The 20699-nt window shown below is 41.0% G+C and overlaps 1 protein-coding gene across 1 annotated transcript in view; it reads right to left on the reverse strand.

The window, feature by feature from the left end:
- Positions 1 to 701: 701 nt before the first annotated feature.
- MPZL1 (myelin protein zero like 1) overlaps positions 702 to 20699 on the reverse strand; it is a 40376-nt gene continuing 20378 nt past the window's right edge. The window contains exons 3-6 of the mRNA XM_013127858.3: positions 18778 to 18991; positions 11961 to 12093; positions 8552 to 8657; positions 702 to 3035 (exon numbers count right to left, since the gene is read on the reverse strand). Coding sequence (XP_012983312.3) covers positions 2934 to 3035; positions 8552 to 8657; positions 11961 to 12093; positions 18778 to 18991 — 555 coding nt within the window. The 3' untranslated portion in view covers positions 702 to 2933. The remainder of the gene's footprint in view (positions 3036 to 8551; positions 8658 to 11960; positions 12094 to 18777; positions 18992 to 20699) is intronic.

A 20699-nucleotide genomic window follows, 5' to 3' on the forward strand; every position in this document is an offset into this window, starting at 1 on the left:
TGCAGTAAAAGCCCTGTGGAGATCCTGGTGGACACCAGGCTGAACATGAGACTGCAGTGTGCCCTGCTGCAAAGAAGGCAAGTGGTATCCTGGGATGCATTACACAATGTATTGAGAGCAAATCAAGGGAGGTGATCCCTTCCCTTTATACCCCACTGGTGAGTCCACACCTGGAGCACTGCATCCTGTTCTGGGTTCTCCAGTACAAGAGATATATGGACTTAACTGCAGCAAGTCCAGTCCAGGGCCACAAAGATGATAAAGGAATTGGGGCATCTTTCATATCAGGGAAGGCTGTGAAACAAGGGGGGGCACAAAATCTCAAAATGGAATATATAAGCCTTTAGAATTAGTTTTAAGCAATTGTAAGTTTGATGGCTTTGTAACAGTAGCAATGAAAAATTACTGAAGTGCATGATACATAGAAAAAAAATAGAGTACAGCTAGAGAACATAATGAGAATTCTTGTACAAGATAAATTGTTATAGTTGACATAGTTTTAAGAAAAACAGTCTAGAAGAACAGGACACTGGGATAAGGAGTATCTGGGAATGGCAGGTGTCCAGGATGGGCTACAGTTAAACTAACTGAAAGTAGGAGGGGATAGGAGGATTATTATGTCTCTGGTGCTAACAAACCAATTAAACTGGTATAAGCATCTACTGCACATGCTTCAAAGACTGCCAGAAGTGATGGAAGAAGTAAACGACCCTCAGAGACCACCACCACATTTTTGTACACATGTGGGGAACTTTCTGGAAAATAATGTAATCCATACATAGCCTCATAAATATGTATGTATGCCCAGGGACTATATAACGATGGCTTGTATAGCAATACTGGAACACACATTAGGAAGAGCTATCCCCCATGTCTCCTGGCAACACAATAAAGAATACCTGCTTGTCAGCTTGAAAATTTTGTTGGCAAGTTTGTTCCTGGAGTTTCCTCTGAATCAGCTGAGAGAGCTGGGACTGTTCAGCCTGAAGAAGAGAAGATTTATGGGGATCTTAGCAGTGTCTTTAAATACTTGACGGGAGGGAATGAAGAGTACAGAATCACAGAATCACAGGGGCTGGAAGGGACCTCGAAAGATCATCTAGTCCAACCCCCCTGTAAGAGCAGGGTAACCTAGAGTACATCACACAGGAATTCATGCAGGTGGGCCTTGAATATCTCCAATGTAGGAGACTCCACAATACCCCTGGGCAACCTGTTCCAGTGCTCTGTCACTCTTACAGTAAAGAAGTTCTTCCTGATGTTCTACTCTTCTCAGTAGGGCAAAAGGCAACAGACAGAAATGGGGAAACACAAAAGGGGGAAACAGGTATGGAAAGGGGGGGAAAGGGATGGAAAGGGGGGAATTCCACTTGAACACAAGGAAACACACTTTTTTACAGGTTGCCCAAATCTTCCATCTGTGGAGAGACTCAAAACCCAACTGGGCAAAGTGCTGAGCAACCTGCTCTAGCTGACCCTGCATGAGGAGGAAGGGTTTGAATTATGTGATCTCTAAAGACCCACTCCAACCTCAACCATTCTGTGATTGATCCTTTGAAATGGACTGAACTAGGAAATGAATCAGAGAGAAAGGGTTCTGGTGGACAAAACTGAGTATTATTTGCGGCTACAAAAAGAAACAATACCACATTAGGATGCACAAAACAGAAATCCTTTACTATATGCTACTGTAAGATCTCAGCCAAAATGCCACTTCTAGCTTTGAGCATTAGATTTCAGGATACAAATGAGCCAGCTAAAGAAAGATCCTCTTCAGCACAAAAGGATAGAAATCCTTAGCAATCTACAAGGAATTTAATCTGGAAACAAGAAGCTGGAAAATTATATTCAAGTTGTTGACCTGCAGAGAGGAAGAAAATAAAACTGCCCTCTGCATCCTCTGTGCAAATATAGGTTACACAAAAACACACATTAAAAAGATTAAAGAGTGCAGCCCTAGATTTCTTCCAGAGGTCATTCAGCCTTCACTACAAGGCTTTTAAGAACAGATAAAGTATCTCTATGGAAGTGATAGTGGAACTATGGGAGAAACGTAAGGGAGTACTAGAGCTTCCAGATTCCTTGGAGCCCTTTTTCACATATGAAGTGACAGATCTTTGAGGAAGAAGCACTGAAAGGTTCAATAGTCTGAAGCAACCACCTACAGCTACAGCTTCCTACTCCTTTAACTCACTAGGCTTGTAAGTTTTCACAGGTCAGCTACCATTTCACAAAATTCATTAGATCAACACTATACCTGTATCTTAAAGGACTGAGCTTGAATAGGTGGGCTCAATATGGAAGTAAACGGTTCTGTGACTTGTGTTACACAGGTCAGGTAGGCTTAAACATTTCCTTCACTTACACTGCTAAGGCATACATTTCTGATAGCTAGATATGGTTTATAAAACCAAGCAATAGTGTCTAGTTTAAGAAGACAGCTTGTACTGAGAATCTGAGCAACAAAAGATGAATACCCTATACAGATAAAGAACTCTGAATATAAAGAAGATTTCTTTATATTCACCTCAGCTATTAGGCCTTGGAGGGGGACGGGGGGGCAGGGAAAGATTCTCCAGGTTAATCTAGACTCTTCAGGCATCTTCCAGTTTTTCCATTAATAATCAAGATAAAAATATTTTAAAATTGTGATGCGAGTTCTCACTTTCTCTCTCATCACACTAGATACAAAAAAGAATATTGGCAATTTGTAAGCAAAATTCTTACCACATTTCACATGCAACATTGGTCTCACTTCTGTATGATTAAATAGGCTATTTACACACAATACATATATATCTTTCCCTCTGTATGCACATGCATTGGTCCTAGCCTAGGCATCAAAGGCCACATGTGAGTTCTCTGGGTCAAATCTTGTTCAAGCAATTCCAGTCTGAATGTGTGTTTTCCTTTGGATAGCTTAGGATCTCATATCAGTTCTTCCGAATATCAGCATAGATCACAGATTCTGACTTGTTAATCTTGTCGCTGTGCTGTCCTCCGGAGTGATCTAACTGCGCATAAATGACTGGGCCCTAGAAACAGAATGAAAAAGCACAGTCAGTATTTTCAGAACAGGCCATATTGCCTCTTCCTTCTGCAGGGGCTACAGCAAGACCAAAGCTAAAGCAAGACCACAGAGCTTTTATGACTGCTAACAGCACTTTGAAGCAGGTAGAATGAACCCTCACCTCAAATGAAATCTAATCTGTCACCTTTCTCCTGTCAGGAGCATGCCAAACTGCACTGTTTCCTCCCTTGAACACTGCTACAGCTGCTTGCATCTCACAAAAAGCAAAATCTAGGATCCTTTGTTTGAAAAGCAGCAATTCTTACATGCTATGGAGCAGATGCATGGCTTAGATGCAGGACAGATATTTTTCAAGAGGAGCTGTATTACAGATTTACCAGGTGACAGCAGAGTATAACTCCCATACTGCTACTCAATTCCTGTAAATCCCAGCACAGCCGTACCAAGAGGGAGAGAATAAACCTGCAGCCATCTTACATCACCAGTCGCTGCCCAAGCAAGTGATGGAATCAAGACTGACACAGCAATGAGCCAGAAAACACTAAAACATTGCAGTAATGCAGAACTCTTACCTGACTTCCGAGCCAACCCAGGTAGTGAGCATCTCCACAGACATACTGGGCAAGCATGGCCACACACCTTCATTATATTTGCTGGGGTACAGTGGAGGGCATTATAGCACCATCTTTCAGACATGCCAGCGCTTTCCTAAAGCACCACGTCCTCCAAAACACAGCCCTCAGGAAAGCAAACTGCAGCTAATTGAGACAGGCTGAGGACAGGACTGCAGCCTATAAAGAGTAGGTACCCAACAAGAGAGATGGGTTCTTTATGGAAAGGTCTGACCTGTAGCTCCAATTCTGCATGCCTCAACTGACATGCACACAGCAGAAGGCTGCAACCACCTACCAGGTGACTTCAGCAGAGGCCATACACCCTCATCCAGGAGGCAAAGGGACTGTCCTATTTGGAAGTAGGTGAGCAGGGTGATTACAAGGAGAGATCTTTTAGTGTGGTTGCAGCTTTTTTAGCTGTTAGGTATGCTGCCAAATTAGAAAACACCTGTATGGAACTGACCTAGAAATCTTCGATCTATCCTCCAAAGCAATTGGGGGCCAGAGATTAAAAGAGACCTTCTACAGAGAAGGTTAAGTCCTTGAAGGACCATGGATATGCTTCTGCACAGCTATTTTTCCTCCAACAGAATTGGCAAAAGCACACACCTTATAACTATCTTGTTCTCTTTCAGAACTAGTTTAAATGCAAATTTTCTTCCTTCCAGATAAAGTATTTCCCAAGTAATAAGGAGAAGGGAGATGGACAAAAGGATGAAAACTTGTGAGCAGATGTAAAACACAGAATATAAATAACAGACTGAGAAAATGCTCAAAAGACACTGATGTCTTAGAAAATTCTGGGTTTCAAGTCTCATTAGAGCCACTTTTTTTTTTTTCCATTTCTTTTTCTGCCATTGGCCTCATATTGTTCTGGTCTCCAGCACTGTATCGGGATTACATTACTAGTTCCAATTAGAGTACAGTGTCTATATAAACTTGAAAGCAAAGTTACCCTAATGTTAATCTGTAAGCAGTTCCAGAAGTCTCATCTGCCAGAGGCTTTAATGTCACAGGTATGATAAGTTCAGCTCAAAAGCACTTCCTATCATTTGCGGGGGGAACAGCACAACTGCATAAAGTACTTATTCTGACATTTCACTTTTTGCTCAAATAATTCTGATAGGTCAATTTTCTACCACAACAGGATCACTCAGTATCAGTATGTTACCACTACTCTAATTTTATGCGAGGTCCAATATAGTCACTCTGCTGCAAGCAGCATGTTAGGTGGTGGTGGAGAGACCTACTGGTGTGATCACCTGATCCAAACCAAGCTATCATTGTCTCAATGTGTTCACTATCAGCTAAACAAGTAGATTACCTAACACAGAGAAAAGGAGGGACAGCAATTTATTACAATGCTACATCTATTTGACTTGCTGCCAAATTATTTTCTAGTTGATTATAATCAGCACCAGGACAATATTTTTTTCCTGCATTCGATACCTCCAGTGATCTGAATCTTTGTAGAGTCTTTTCCACAAGTAAAAGCTAAAAAAAAAAAAAAAATCTAAAAATTCAGAACTTTCACCTCAATCTAAAAAGCTCTTCCTGACTCTTCAGAAGCAGAAAACAGACCAGCACTGCCATATAAACCCCAACATTTCCCTAAGCCTGACTATTTTTCCATTGAGAACTGAAGGGGAAAGAGTAGCAAGTGTACCAATGCCTTGCTAAGGGTTTGTCAGCAGTCATGAATTGCAAGTGACAGCAAAGGAAAAGGAATTACAAAGTTAGACCATCATGATCTAACAGTGGTCTATAGTAATTTCAAATTTTTCAGATCCTGAAAGATGTTGCAGATACCACAGATTCTGGTTCCAGGAAAACTATCTGAATCAAAATTCCTCGCACCATGAACTGCTCCTTCCCAGGGTCCTGGGGTCCAGTTCAAAGCCTGGAAAAGAGCTTGAATATAGCCTGTTCAGGTATGTCTTAAACCAGAAAAAGCAAAGCCAGAGATGTGTACTTAAGTTAATGTAGCTTTAGTGATCCCCAGTTCTACACTGACAGACTCACCTGCTCTAGGATCTCTACACTATACTGCTCTGTGCATCAGGAATGCACTTCTATGTAAGTTATCACTTGAAGATTACTGGTCCTTCAGCCTGACCAGAAATAAATACTCAGCTAGTTTGCCTGCTGCAAGCTAGATTACTATCTAAACAGGGACACCCATGTGGGAAACACATATAGTTCTTGTCTTTGCTGGAAATGCTTCCCTCACTCATCCAAGTAACAGTCATGGTAGGATATGAGTCACTACAGAACAATGGCATGGAGAAGAAACACTACAAACAAATTTGACAGGACACAACAAATTTAACAAGTTTGACAGGCTGAGAAGGAAGCCACAGTGAAAACAAATGGAGTTGATTCAACCAGCTGAACATTCACAAAATCAGATACACATACTTTCAGCACTCTGGGCAATATAGAAAGCAAGGTGCATGCCTGATAAACCTGTACCCAAAACACATAGGAAGTGCAGCCTTTAGTGCACTTTCAGCTGAGAAGTGATGTGGACAAATCACTGATTCTTTAACTGATACATAAATAACAAAATGACTAAAATTAATTTAATAAATTTAATTTCAATGCCACTCTTTAAGAGTGAACACTCCTAGGACTGTTTTTAACTTGCAGAGGCAGATATATCTGTATTCACAGTTCTTCTCCACCTGTGAAGCCTGAAGCATTCAGTCATTTCCTACACATCCTACCAAGTAAAAGGCTACAGGGAAGTCCACAGGCCTTTACTGTTTGACCACAGCACTGACTGTGTGAACCACTGGTCTAGAACTGCCAGGCAATTCAAGACACAGAAGGGTGCCTGAATCAGCAATCCTCCTGCAATAGCTCCTGGGAACTGCCAGGGATCCAAATATCAGCATTTCACCTACACAACAGCCTGAATACTACAACTAAGTTCTTCATTAACAAGAAATACCAGGTTTTACTTGTATGTGGTGCTAGATTTCAAATATGTTAATTTGCATGATGATATCACCCCTTTAAAAAGAAAGAAAAAAACACCAAAAACAAACAAAAAACCCAACAAACCCCAAGAAACCCACTTGAAAAACGGCTTCAAGGTAAAAATGTGTCATCTACTGAAATTTAGTTTCCTCACTAATTTAAGCAATCTGTTCAAAATCTGATCTACCCTGATTTTGTTATGGATCTCTTTAAAGAAAAGAGAATATGTTTATTCACTGTTCTGTAAGTTAGGGCAAATGCTTAACACAAGCTAGAGAAACCACTTGCTGCTACAAATATTTGCCAAGAAAAGAAAATCCAGACAAAGCTCTCTTTGACAAACAAAAGAGATGCAAAAAAACTATTTAAAAAACCCAACAACAACAAAAAAAAAACCTCCAAAAAAACCCAAACCCCGAAACCCTAAGCCAAAATTGAACAAAGACATCTGCCATATTTCCTTCAGGAACTTACCTGCAGGAAGAGGACTCTAACAAGCAATAAGCAGGCTGAACTGATTACAAAGAGCAAAACCACACTGATTCTAAGTTACCTTTATGAAGTTTGGATTTACTCTGACATGTTTCTTACAGCATATTGTGACTCAGAACACTGCAGACACGGAAGGGTGAGAGCATGGCAAGTTTTTACACCAAAATGTTACACAGAAGATAATAGAAGTTTTGCTTTCAAGATGTAAGTGCAGAACAGCAAAACTCCACCTCCACACAGCTCTCAGGCACTTGAATGTACTGCTTCATACTGTGACAGTAATTTGATAAAACAGCTTGGTCTTTTAACCTAGGAAAGTTGACTCCAACAGCTACTGCAACATACACCCCACACATAAATGGGTTTTTTTGAGAGGGAAAGAAAGGGAGGAGGGATCACCCATTGTAGAAGCCCTTCCCATGAGGTAAAAAAGACAAGCTTTATCTAGACCTTATAGGCAGCCAGCTGCTACTAGACCTACTCCAATCAAAACGTGAATTATTTTTAAATCTTAAAGCCTGAGTATCTTGTCTTCATGCTCAGAGAATAACTGTTCTCCCAAGTCAGTAGGAAACTTTGTGGGCCTAAGTGCTAAAACTCTGGAAATACTGCACCTGCCAAGAACAAGATGCTTTCAAAACTGACTGGAAGCCCAACAGACTAGGGTCTTTGACTCCATCCAGCTCACTGTTAGCACTGTACTTTTTTCCTGCAGTGTTAACACATTAACATTCATCCCCACTATGTATTATTTTGGGGGGGGATTAAGAAACTAGGTATTAACTCTGATTTAGAAACCTGTCAGTTCACACACTACTCTGCAGCCACTTGCTAAGATGTGGCTAATTAAGAAGAAGTCCATTTTGGACTTAAACTCACTCAGGATCTATACCTCCACACGAAAACTGTTGGGAATAGATAAATCAAGAGGTGATAAACAGCTTAAAAATAAGGAAATCCTGTACACTATTAACAGGTAATCATATACTGTGAGGAATCCCTGTCTGACTCACATTCTCTTCCCTGCGACTTCATTTCCCAGGGGATGTCAAGTCTGGATAAGAGTATCCTTCCTTCAAAGTAAGCAAACCTTTGCTAACAGCAACCACAAGACAAAGTGTGGCCATTTCAAGGCCACAAAAGCTGGGTGGCTCAGTAGAGGAAAGCTCTCAGCAGCAAGAGTCATCTTCAGATTGATCATTGCTAATCAGTGTTTGCACTGTGGTGGTTCATTTCCTTGCAAAGGAAGAACATGCCACAGACCATGTACTTTCCACAGTGACAAGACAGCAAGTAAACTCCCTTCCCATTACACCCCTAGAACTCTAGAGGCAGCTTTATGGGGTGACTGCACACCCAGTAGCTAATTGGTGTCTCGACATTAAACAGCTATCCCACTGCCCACTAATCTTCCTTGCAGGGAGCAGTTTACCTGGTGTGATCTGGTGGGCACGCTGTTTACCAGACCCTCCGTGTCAGAGGGCGACTTCTGCGAAGCCTGCTTAACCGGTGACATCAAGCTCTCAGATGTACTGCAGCTGATGACGTGCCAGAGCAGAGTTTGCATGACAATGTTCAAGAGGCACACAAAAGAAACAAAACAAACAAAAAAAGAACAAAACCAAAAAATGAGTGATGGCCAGGTGAATGTGGCATATTATGCCAAAGCAAAAATGAACAGAATGGATTCTGAAATAAACATGTACAATTTTCCATCTCTCCCCAGGCAATTCTCTAGCCTTCTTCCCATAGTCCCACTGGTAAGCAACAAGAAGGAACAACTATTAACACAGGACAGCAGCTCCTCCAACCCCCTGTTCCCTAGATATTCCCATTCAACTAAACCAATATGTCTAAACTCACATGTTTTCTTCGCTGAGGCTTCAGTGGTAAACAGCAGTTATTTTCTAACTATAAGCTAAGTAGTCGCAGTCATTGAGGCAAGTATTATACAAGTGTGACAGTCAAAAGTGAACACTTGCCAGAACCACCAGCTATCCATACTTCCTACCAAACTCCACATTAGTTTCCTTGGTTTTGGTTAGGCTACAATCCCAAAATAATTCTACTCACTCACAACAGACACAAGTCTCCAGAGCAACTACTTTAAGAACCACACATTATGTCATTTAAGCAAGGTGCCCTGATACAGCTACCTGGGTATCTAATCAGGCAAATCTTGGTTTTCAAACAAGAAAACTGTGGTGAGAACTAACATCCCTAAAAGAAGGTTGCCAGTTTTCACTCTGTTCACTTTTCTTCACCTGCTTAAAGCAGGACTGAAAACAAGCCCTTAACAGACAGATAAATGAGCAAATGAGTATATGAGCAAATGCCCTTGAACTTACTGCTAGCAGCTTCTGGGTAATACAGTAATGGGTCTCTAAATGCGAGACTTACCCCTTTGTACCCAAGCACCCAGGAAACAAAACAAGCCACCTCCTTAACAGCACACAGGAATTCCTTTTGGTACCACAGCCCTCTGACCACTGGGCATCTTTTTCCCCAATCTTTGTAGACAGACAGTGTACAAAGCAAGTACAGAAGCAAACAAAGACAGTGACATTTAGCAGACCACCTCCTCACAGGGCAATAATTTTTTTATCCTTTGGTAAGTCTAACCACAGAAGACTTAGTTCCAGCTTACATGCAGCAGAGTAAGGTGAAAAAGATGTATTGCCCTGGGCTTCATGGCAAGGGGGCTTCTACAGCCTCAGAGACAAAGCAGCCATTCTGTTACGAAAATGATGAAATTATGAATTGTTTGCTTTATTCACCAAATTCCTCAGAACTATACTATCTAAAAGGCGTAACTCAGGTTTGAACAATTAATGCACTTAAATAATTGCAAGTTTTCAAGCACCTGAGCTGTCTGGGCCAGAAAAACACAGGGAATTTACTTCTACTTTGACACAGAAAGGGCTCTGAATTTCCTGTGCTTTAACCAAGTTCACTGTTGGAGGACACGGAGGGACACCATCTGGGTAAGCAGCAATCCCCTCCCGGTTAGATAGGAGACAATGAAACCCAAGCACTCAGTGAAATGCACCATCCCTTTACCAACAGACTCCAGCACAAATTACAGTGAAGTTATGTTAATAGAGAGCTAACTGGTTAGTCAGCAAAGGAAGAGGAAATGTGTACACATACACACAGGTATTAACAGCAACCACCAACTTGATTAGTTACCATAGTGTCTAGTGGGACTGGAAGAGAAGACCCAGCCCTGCTACATTCCCAATCTGGCGTCTATATCAGGATCTCTGTAAGAAGAGGGAGGTAAGCAGGATCCGATCCCAGCACACCAATGCAGAAAGAAAAAACAAAAACAAAAAAACACCAAAGTCAGAGCATGAATGGAGACTGTGACCATGCACGGGTTCCAGATGCCACACAGTGCCCCAGTCCACCTCAGTTCAAGGTAGAATGGTTATCTAAGAGTAAGTGCATCTCACTGCCACCACCACCACATAATGGGTTAGCATCACGTAGAAGACAGTCTGTAAGTCTAGAGGGGGTCACAGAACACTTGGTTTCTCTTTACACGTCATGCAGAGCTGGCATGGTCAGTGAAAGCAGTATTTAAACCTCAGTAATTACTTTGCCAAGAGAGTAGTTAAATCTAGTACAAGAAATTACAGTGCATAAACTACTGCTCCCTGCTCAGCACCAGCATGTGTCCTTCAGCAGGAAGACACTGGAGAGCAGGTCACTGGTAACAAGGCAAGTGGATCACCTCACACATGCTGCCAGTGCATGACAGTGCAGGCTTCTTTTCAGTTCATAGGGGAGGGACACATACAGAAAGGGAAAACCAGGCTTTCCACACAATTTGGAGCCCACACAGCTGCATTTACTATATTTAGCCTTAACATAGGGCAACAGCCAATTCACCTTCTCTAAGCTGTCCAACTGGGAAAAGGACAGGGCAAAGTTTAACTTAGAAATCCCCACAAGTTAATTTTTGAGTTATTTTTTTTTTTATCCCACAGGCAACCCAAAGAACCTGCAGGAAGCTGGAGTATTTGCTGGGGAAAGAACAAAAGAAAGTTAGAAGTTTGGGGTTTGTTTCTAAGACTACGTACATAATTTTCATTCTTATAGAAGCAAATTACCAGCTAATTAGAGATGAGAAAAAATAAACTGCCTCCTCCACCACCATCACCAAGCTCCACAACCACAGGACTAGAGTCTGCCTGTGGTAGTTCTTGTTGCTTTTTATATGCCACATCAATGACTTGTGCATTTCACTTTGGAGTTATCCTAACACTAAAAACCTTTCAGTGATGGTTAAGACTTAATAAAAACCAGGCAGTGAATCAGAATGGATGCAGAGTGGCTACTCTTTTCTTACTTTGAATTGTGGTGATGAATGGGGTTTTGGCAAGTATACTACAGGCTCAGGAGCCAGACAACGGTAACTGAAAAAAATTCAGTCTCCATCTGAACACAGAGCATTCCTCAAAAGCATTCCACACGTGGCACCTCTACTTCATGGGTGGGAAGGGGCAGGTGAAGCAGGGGTGCAGGGAAGGGAAAGGAAACAGACCAGAGCTAAAGGATCTTAGATTAAATGTTCTTAGGGCATATATGCTTGTGGCTGGGGATCACTCCAATATTTAGTGATTTTCAGGTGCAACTCATGGTCAGTACATCTTTTCAAGCACAATACAAAGATAATCAGTACAGATGGGTGATCAGTATTCCACATGCCCATACCCTACCTCTAGCCACAGTTGCCAAGCCTTGGCTTGAAACAACTCCTACCCCCCTCTAAACCTTCCCTTTGACCTTGCTGATGTTCCTCACATTATCCACAGGTGAGGATGGAGATCTCTTACCCAGAGTACTGTTTTTTAGAGTTGTTCTTTCTGATGACAAGACACACGACAATAGAGATGAGCGGTGAGAGACCTGTAACCGTACCGATGACTATTCCTGCCACCATGGCAATGGGAAACGCAGGCAGGCTGTCTGGGGAGAGAAGGGAGAAAACATTCAACTCTTTCATATTCCCTGATTAACAGAAGTGCAAAACACAAATGCTCTTGACTTTGGATTTGTTTAGAGCAGAAGACACTAATATAACATCCAGGAATTATAACATGCAGCCTAAGTGGCAGTGATAGCAGGCAGCCAGAAGAATAATGCATGAACAGAAAACACACCAGGAGTGTTCTTAATGTCACTGTCCTTCAGCAGAGAATTTATGTTCAACCAAGAGTTTTACATGTTGGGGAACACAAGTGACAATGAGGACAACTAGGTCTCATTTTGTATCTGAAGGGGAAAGAAGAAAGTCACATTCATCTGGCAATTCCCAGCAAACTCAACAGGAGAAGGCAAGCACACTTAAAAGCAGATCTGAACATAGTGCATCGCTAACCAACTAAGAATGCTGAAAGCTGTGTGCTCTCTGGGTAGAATGCAGCAGACAGCCTAGTTACTACCCATAGATTACTCTTGAGTATTTATACAAGATTCTGGTTTCTCAAAAACATTTCTATACATTTTTATAGAGTCATTCTTTCTCCTCTTAAGTTAGGATCACAGTATAATACTAAAAATACGTTTACAGGAACACAACATTGCTTCAGTCACGTTCTCCCCACTACAATATTGGAGAAGGGAGCAGCCAGAAATAAGAGCAATCTGAGTATAAAAGACTTGCAAGATAAAGAATACAGACTACCATCTTAGCTTTTCCCAGTAAAAAACAAATACCCAAAAAAAAAAAAAAAAGTAATGATAACACATTCTAGCTATTATTAATGACTGTAGTTTTGATGTATATTGCTTAAAGCTTGTTTTCCAGACAATATGCATGTGTAATACAAAAAAAAAAAAAAATCACTTGAGGGCAACTGAAAATTAACAGCTTGAATATGGATGCTTGTAAAGTAGCTATTATTAGAGGTTGTGATTTTGTGTATAAAACCACCTGTATTTACTAGCCAGTTGCTAATAAGAAACTATACCTTGTATTGTATGGATTTGTCACTTGTAAAAGAGATGTTAGAGCATGCAAATTTGCAGTAGCTGCTAGAAAATGCTAAGGCAAAAGCTAGAAAGATTCTAATATGATGGTAGTGTTATTAAAGCAAGTAATGGAACAAATTAAGAGGGTGGGAGAACTCCACTGGTAAGAAGTTTCTTTGGTTAGTCCCTCGCTGCCATTAGCATCTTCAACATGCTGATGCACTCTGTGATAGTTACTCTGCTAATGTAAATCTGTGTGTGCTTTGCTGTAGTAGTGACTTCTTACTGGGTTAAGCAGGTGAAACTCTGCATTGACAACAAGGTGCAAGGACAGAGATTGACCAAATGCCTGCTACTACAGTCAAGGGCAAGACTGGGTTGGCCTCTGTGTCTGCGACCAAGAAGAACCTTTAGCTTCGCTGCTGGCTGCAACCCAGCAGGCGTGGAGTGGTGGGGACACATGCCATGCCAGACCTTGATGTGAGGGATGACCTCCACTGTTATCAGAGAGCCATACAGGAGAAAAAGGGTAGGCCCAGCTGTGTACAGCTATCAACAGGACCATACAGACTGCCAGCGAAAAGTATAAAGCCGCAGAACAACATAAAGAAACAGCAATGATAGAAATCTGTGTAAAATCTTTGTAATATCTGTTCTATTATTTGTGACCGTGGGTAATGGACAAGTATACTGAGCACATGTGTTAAATCCTCGTTATTCCATCCTGTTACATGGTGTGTAGGATTCACTGGTATGCCACATGTTATAAAGGTGACTTCAAGTGACTTCAAATCAGACCAATCTTACTGAAATAATGCTACCTAGAGTAGTGGGTTGTTATGTTACACAAGTCAAGCAGTGACAGAGCAGACAAACCAAATTGTAAAAAACTTTTAATAAAACTAAAAAGGGGGAGATGTGGAGACAGTGTTCTCACAGGAAAATGAATATTTGGTACATGAGCTCTGAATAACTCTGAGGGATACAGCAAGGCCATGGGAGGCCCGAGGAAGCCTAAGCAAGCAAGATAAGAAGAAGCTGTAATTCACTGAGTTATGAGAACTGTGGACTGTTGGCAAGCTTTCGAGGTCAAGTTCTCACACCTGTGTTTAACCAATTATATGTTAGTCACTAAGGGTCTTCAAGACAAGTATCCAATCATGATATGCCAAATTGCTGTAGGTGTGTGTAAGCAATAGTATATAAGGAGTTAATGCTTTGCAATAAATGGCTTTTTGTCTGATCAAAAAAAAAAAAAAAAAAGGGGGGAGTGTAACTCCTTGACTGTTAACACTGTACAGTTTACCTCTGCAGCTGCTTCACATCCCCTTTGCATTAGAATGCTTCTGGGCATGTGTTGTATGAATCTTTCTGATCATTCTGAATCTATTCACAAGAATTTGTTTGAACTTAAAGAAAATATGAAAGAACTTACTGTAGAAACAAATCCTATAGACTCTTGGTTAAAATCGTTAGGAATAAGTAGTTGGTTAAGGAGTTTAATCATGATGTTTAGCGGACCAATAATGATTATGTTGTTAATTTTGTTTTTTGGACCTTGTTTGTTACAATGTATTATGCAACGCATGCAGCAGATGACGAACGCCTTATTTGAAAAAAGAGGGGGAGATGTTGGGGGTCGAGCATGGGTGCTTTAACAGGCTTACAGCAAGCTGTGAGAAAGTGAACTTAAGATCCCAGGTTAAAAGAAGTGTCAAGATCAGCAAAACAGGAATGCAATAACAGGATGCCAGTAATTGCAAAAGCATGATGTAACGCTAAGCTGAAGCGAAGGTGTGAAACCAACCAGTAGAGGTAAAGGGGAGCGTGTATCCCTCGTGAGCAAAGCGAAGCAGCCAATCAAGTAATGTGTGATCGCGTGTAAGACAGTATATTAAGAGCAGCCTTGTAATCAATAAACGGAGCATTTTGTGAACTTACATCGTATCAGTGTTTTCCCCCCTCCACCTGGCCGCGGCATCCCTCCCTTCCCCTTGCATTGTATTTAATGACATCTTACATTGAAAAATCTTTCACAGATACCTGCCTCTGATTATCACAGAATCTCTGAGATTGGAAGGAACATCTTGAAATTGTCTAGCCCAACCCCCCTGCTCAAGCAGGGTCAGCTAACACAGTTTGCTCAATATTCTGTCCAGTTTGGTTTTTACTATCTTCAAGGATGGGAGACGCTTTGGGCAACCTATTCAAGTGTTCAACCACAGTAAAAATGTCTTTTCCCATGTTAAGACAGAATTTCCTGTGTTCAGTTTACACCCACTGTTTCTTGTGCTGTCACTAGGCATTCCTGAAGAGCCTGGTTCAATCATCTTTAGATCCTACCAACGTACATAAATACCTGGTGAGAGCATCCCCCTGAGTCTTTCTTCTCTTCTGCAGGCTAGGCAACCCCAGCTCTCTCAGCTTCTCCTCACATGAAAGGTAGTCTAGTCCCTTAATCATCTCAGTTGCCCTTTGCAGGACTTGTTCCGGTATGAACCACAGACTATACTTACAGAGCATTATACACTGGAGTCTGCAGACCAAGCCCATTTGACATACTTATTTAGGAGGGAGCAGCACAACACAGTACCCTGAAGTAGGGGCCATCATATTAAGATAACAGTGTTTACATTCAGTACTGTCCATTTTGAGTTCAGGGACTTATGGGCTACCTGATTTCTAGCTGTCTCGCTAATCATACCATCACCTGGCCAAATAACACATCAACAGCTTTAGCAGTTCTCCATTGTTAAATGCCAGTTGATTACAGCATGGTAACTCTTAGTAAGAAATTAAAGATGAAGACATGAGCATCACAACTTAGAGGAAGATATCCCTTCTTTCCAGAGCCTTTTGGCAGTCATCCAAAATGCTCTAGAAAGATTCATCTGCTGTTAAAGAAGAGCATCTTAGAAAAGGTAATACTTTTCAGGTACCTAAGGCTGAGACTGTTTTTGAGCTGCATGAAAAGATAAATCTATTTTGAGGCATATAAGAAATAAGAGTTCCTTAGGTTCTGTGCTTTTTTCACCTTCCCAAGTACAGGGACAAGTGTCTGCAAAAGCATCAAAACAGACAGGCATTTCTGTTAGCAGACCAGCTGTTGCCTTGCACACAAGAAAAAGAACTACACACACTTTTTCAGTGCAAGAAAGGAAGCAGCAATCCAAAACTACAGTGCAGAGTGCCTATAGTTTTGTGCTGAAGAAGGATATTCAAAATATTCATAATTTCTTTGACTCAGGGTTCTTTTAGTTGGTTGAATTTGAGTCAAGGATAGCAGTTATGTTCTTGAGAGAAGTTTTTAAGACTGCATAGGAGATGCGACTGTTTGCAAGTGAAGCCAGAGTCTGGCTTTATTGCCTCTCAGAACACAGTCCAACAGAGAATATAGAAAAGTTCACACAATTTCATAACTACACAGTTCAGCTGAAAAATGCCCCCCATTATCTATTTCCACAGTTACACTAATTTCTTACAAGTACTTGCAAAGCAGCCAATGACTTCATTGTAACAGATGATCCCAGCTAGATAACCAAACACCAGCTCTGAAAGCTAATATTTAAGTTACTAGCTTAATCTAGGCCAAAAATTCAGCCTTTCAAAGAACATTTTTTACTAAGCACCACCATGATTCAAAGTAACTTCCATTTTCACTGAAAATGTGTATCAGTTTTATGAAAACAGGAAGGAAACTGAAGGTTTCAATTGCTGCTAAGTACAAAGACTTTCATACAACAATTCTAATTTTTCCCCCTGGAAGAGTTCAAAGATGGATTACCTCCAGATAACACAAGCTGTCCTGAACAGAGTAAGTAGCTTCCTACTACAAGTAGTGGCAGCCTACTTGTAATGTAAGGTTTTGGAATTCCCTACAATTTTCTGTCACTTAAGCTTTGAACAGTAGTACTTTTCAGATTCAAATGCACTACTAAAAGAACAGTCTTGCTTCTCATCTCTACCAGTAGGATTCTTCCAATGTAGCTGATGGAGCTGTTTGTGCAAACACTATGTAGATACTGCAGTGCACATCAGCTGAGTTAACTTGACTTGGCAATTTTAAGCAGTTAAGCCAACCTAGAAGTTATTACACGTTTAATTTAAACTCTGAGGCTAACTAAGCTTCTATGAATTATTTAAAAGTATAAAGCACGTATGTAGCTTTGAACAGTTTACAACGCCAGATATATGATTCAGAACAATTAAATGCATTTACAGTAAAAAAAAAAAAAAAGGCCCAAGAGTCAGCATGTATTTATTTCAACCGAAAAAAATTTCTCCATCTCAGTTCAGGGTGAGTTGGTGAGTTACAACCCACTACAAGAGCAGTGGTTTTGGGTAAAGAGAGAATGCAAGACAGCATTACAGCTATTGCTTGAAACCTATTTTCAAGGTCTTCCTAAGAATTTGAAAATATTTTTTCTAATGACAATAAGTATTGCCAAATACATGGTTCCCTTCAGAAACAGTGAGGTTCTCTTGTCCAGATGCTCCATCTATGGGGAAGCCAGCATGCAAATCTGTTGGAAAAAAAACACCTGAATTAGTGTACTGAAGTCAGTCTTCATATGCTTAAACTGGGTTAAAATCTGAAGAGGCTTTGCCAAGACAGCCTGACTGCCAAACCAGCAGTTGCTTTACTGCTTCCTCATAGAGACTATCCGTACATTGTAAGAAAATAACAGACCCTATTTTATACAGACTTCAAACTTCTAAGAAACAGAATTCTAAGCGATGGACCTCTGGAGGTCCATTCAACTCAAATTGCCCTCTGAACATAAGAGTTAGATATAGACCTTGCCTACCCAAGTACACAGAATGACTTCACAAGCAGAGGTACACACCTGTTATAGCAGCAGTATAATTCTAATCAGAGAATACACGTAGGTATGTTCCCATACATGGAATGGCTATATCACACTGCCATTCATTAATTCAACCTTTCTTCTTCTTCTTAATTATAAATTTGGAAATCTGATCACTGTAAAAACAGTTTCATTGTAGGAACAGTCACTCTTTGGCTGACCTCCAGCTTAGCTAGAACAATCAAATGTTTTGCATGGCCAAGGGAAATGAGGAGCCAAATTTATATACAGAATATAAGTGCTCTTGAACTGCGATCATCGTTACCAAATGCTAACCAGAAGCTTTAAATGGCTGCAGAAAGCTGACCCTTGCAGATTGTAAAGGTTACCATGGATACAGTAAGAAACTAAATGCAACATGCAACACAAACACTTTTCCATGGAAGACTTTTCACTGTCATTTCACTGTCAGTATGTGTTTGGGCCAGATTATTAGTTTCTTTTTCCAGTGGATGGGTTCCAAAAACAAAAGTCTGCCACTCCTTGCTCCCTAGATTTCAAAGGTCATCCTAACCCTTGATACAGAAAAAGAATTCACAGGACTCTGAAATGAGAAAACAGGTTTTCATCAAGGCTTCCACCAGCTAATACTTGTTAAATGCATAGGAATCAGAGGGTATAGAGGAAGAGGGTATGACAGTCAGTTTTTTAATCAGCTGAGAGAATATCAATTCTATTATTAGGACTTGGAAGAAGTGAATTAAAAAGATAAGTTGTTCCCTCCAGGCTACTCCCCAGCCAACAAGAAAAGTGATACAGAGTGGGGGGAAAGGAAGGGGAAGAAAAAAAAAAAATCATACAGGGTGAATACCTTTCTCCACAACTCTAACTCGGATTTCTCCTGGTTTGACAACAATGTCAGGTGGGTTCTTGACATCACAAATATAAGTGCCGTTGTCCCGGAACTGCATGTTTGATATACTGATAGAAGCATCTTTCTTGTTAAGATCGCCAGCCCATGTGATCCTGTCTTTAAATGGTATGTCCTTTCCAGGATATGGCTTCCCATTTAAGTAATAGAAAAACTGTAGTCAAGGGAATGGAGAGACAAAAACAATCTAGTTAGAGATCACCAAGCTACAATGCTTCACACACTATTGCAGCATTCTCCCAGAATCCACTGTACTGTACACAGCTAGCGTTCTGGGTTTTCTTTTTCCTCCTGCCTCACCACTTTAGTTTGGCTTGCTGCCTTCTGATCACATAACCATGCTATAACTTATATCTCAATCACACTACCACAGCAGATGGCAGGTTTCAGTTTTCTGTTGGGTTTTTTTTCTGTGGTTGTATTGTTTGAGGGGTATTCCCTGTTTTGGGGGATACAGATTTTAATAGACAAGGAGGTGGTGGAGAGAGAAAACAGCTGTTAACCTGGGAATAATTAAAGGATAGAACAGTCCTGTATCACAGCCATCTGTCTTAAAGGTCCAAGAAGCCTTCTGCGTCCTAGTAGGAAAAGAATACCAGGTATCCTATCTCATATTTTGCTGTGTGGTACTTGCAACTACAGCACAGCTAAGATAACATGCAATACCCTCCTTTCCTCCAATCCTGAAAAAAATTTCCATGAGTAATTTAAAGCATACCTAGCTGTTTCTAGTCCTTTGCAGAAATTAAATATAACTGGTTCCCAGGTTTTAGGTGACTACATTGCACATTGGCCTTGCACTCCCTAGACATGCCAAAAAATCCTTGAAGAATGAACCTGTTCAGTATAGCATGAGGAGAAACTGCATAATTCCTCCCTATACCTGACCAAAATTGGAATTTACAGCAGTGGAAGTACATAGGACCTCTACAGGACAACTCTGCTTTCAAAGATATGGGATGTTTGAACAGTGGCTATAATGCTAAGAGAGGGATCAGGACTGTATTTCAGGAGCACATTCATTCTTAACTTCACATTCTGAAAGAGAGCAAGACAAACAACCAAGAATCAACTTGAACTCTCTTCAGTTCAGTCTCCAGAGCATGGTTAAATAAATTTAGTATTTCAGGCTCTTCTTTCTACAGCCTTCTTTACAGTCACTGTGACACAGAACAGACAGGCTATAAGCTACTCCTCTTTCCATTCAAGTCACCTCCCATCTCTTTTCCTGTTCCCTCCCTTGATCTGAGGCTTGTCACTCCAACATCCTCTCTGTCAGACCTGCACTCTGATTATCAAGGTCTGTTCATTACGAAGCACAGATGTTACCCAGATCAGGTATGTGCTGCAGTCAATCTGACACTTATTCATTGTCTACAGGCTACCATAAATCCAATAAACTATCTCATCTGGTAGGAAGTCTGCTGGCACACAGCCATCTGTCAACATCGTGGAAGAAATCTGCATCAGTCTGCAGCATTTCCAGCTGGATTATGAACTTAAAGCACAGAGGTGCTGCATTACCACACCCCTGTGCATGGGGGGAATCATCCAACTGGAAGTCTAGAAGGTAAGAGGCAGATTCCTCAGCTGTCTAGGCGTACTCACCTGGGGGAGGAGAAATCACAAAGTAAAATATGCCCTGAAATACAAGCCTACTGACTCAAGCCACTCCATGTGTGTGATTAAGTGATTTAACCTGAGACTTCTTTTGAAACCTAAAGCTGATTCGTTTAGACTGGTTTAAGCCAACTGTGAAACTCTGCCGTCATCAGACATTTCATTCATGCAGAGATGTCTCTATAACCAGGCATGTGGAAGGGGACAAGCTGGGGAAGCTTTCAGTCAGGTCAGCCTCATCA

The sequence above is a fragment of the Melopsittacus undulatus genome, chromosome 2 (assembly GCF_012275295.1).
Source record: "Melopsittacus undulatus isolate bMelUnd1 chromosome 2, bMelUnd1.mat.Z, whole genome shotgun sequence".
In the NCBI taxonomy this organism is placed as follows: Eukaryota; Metazoa; Chordata; class Aves; order Psittaciformes; family Psittaculidae; genus Melopsittacus; species Melopsittacus undulatus.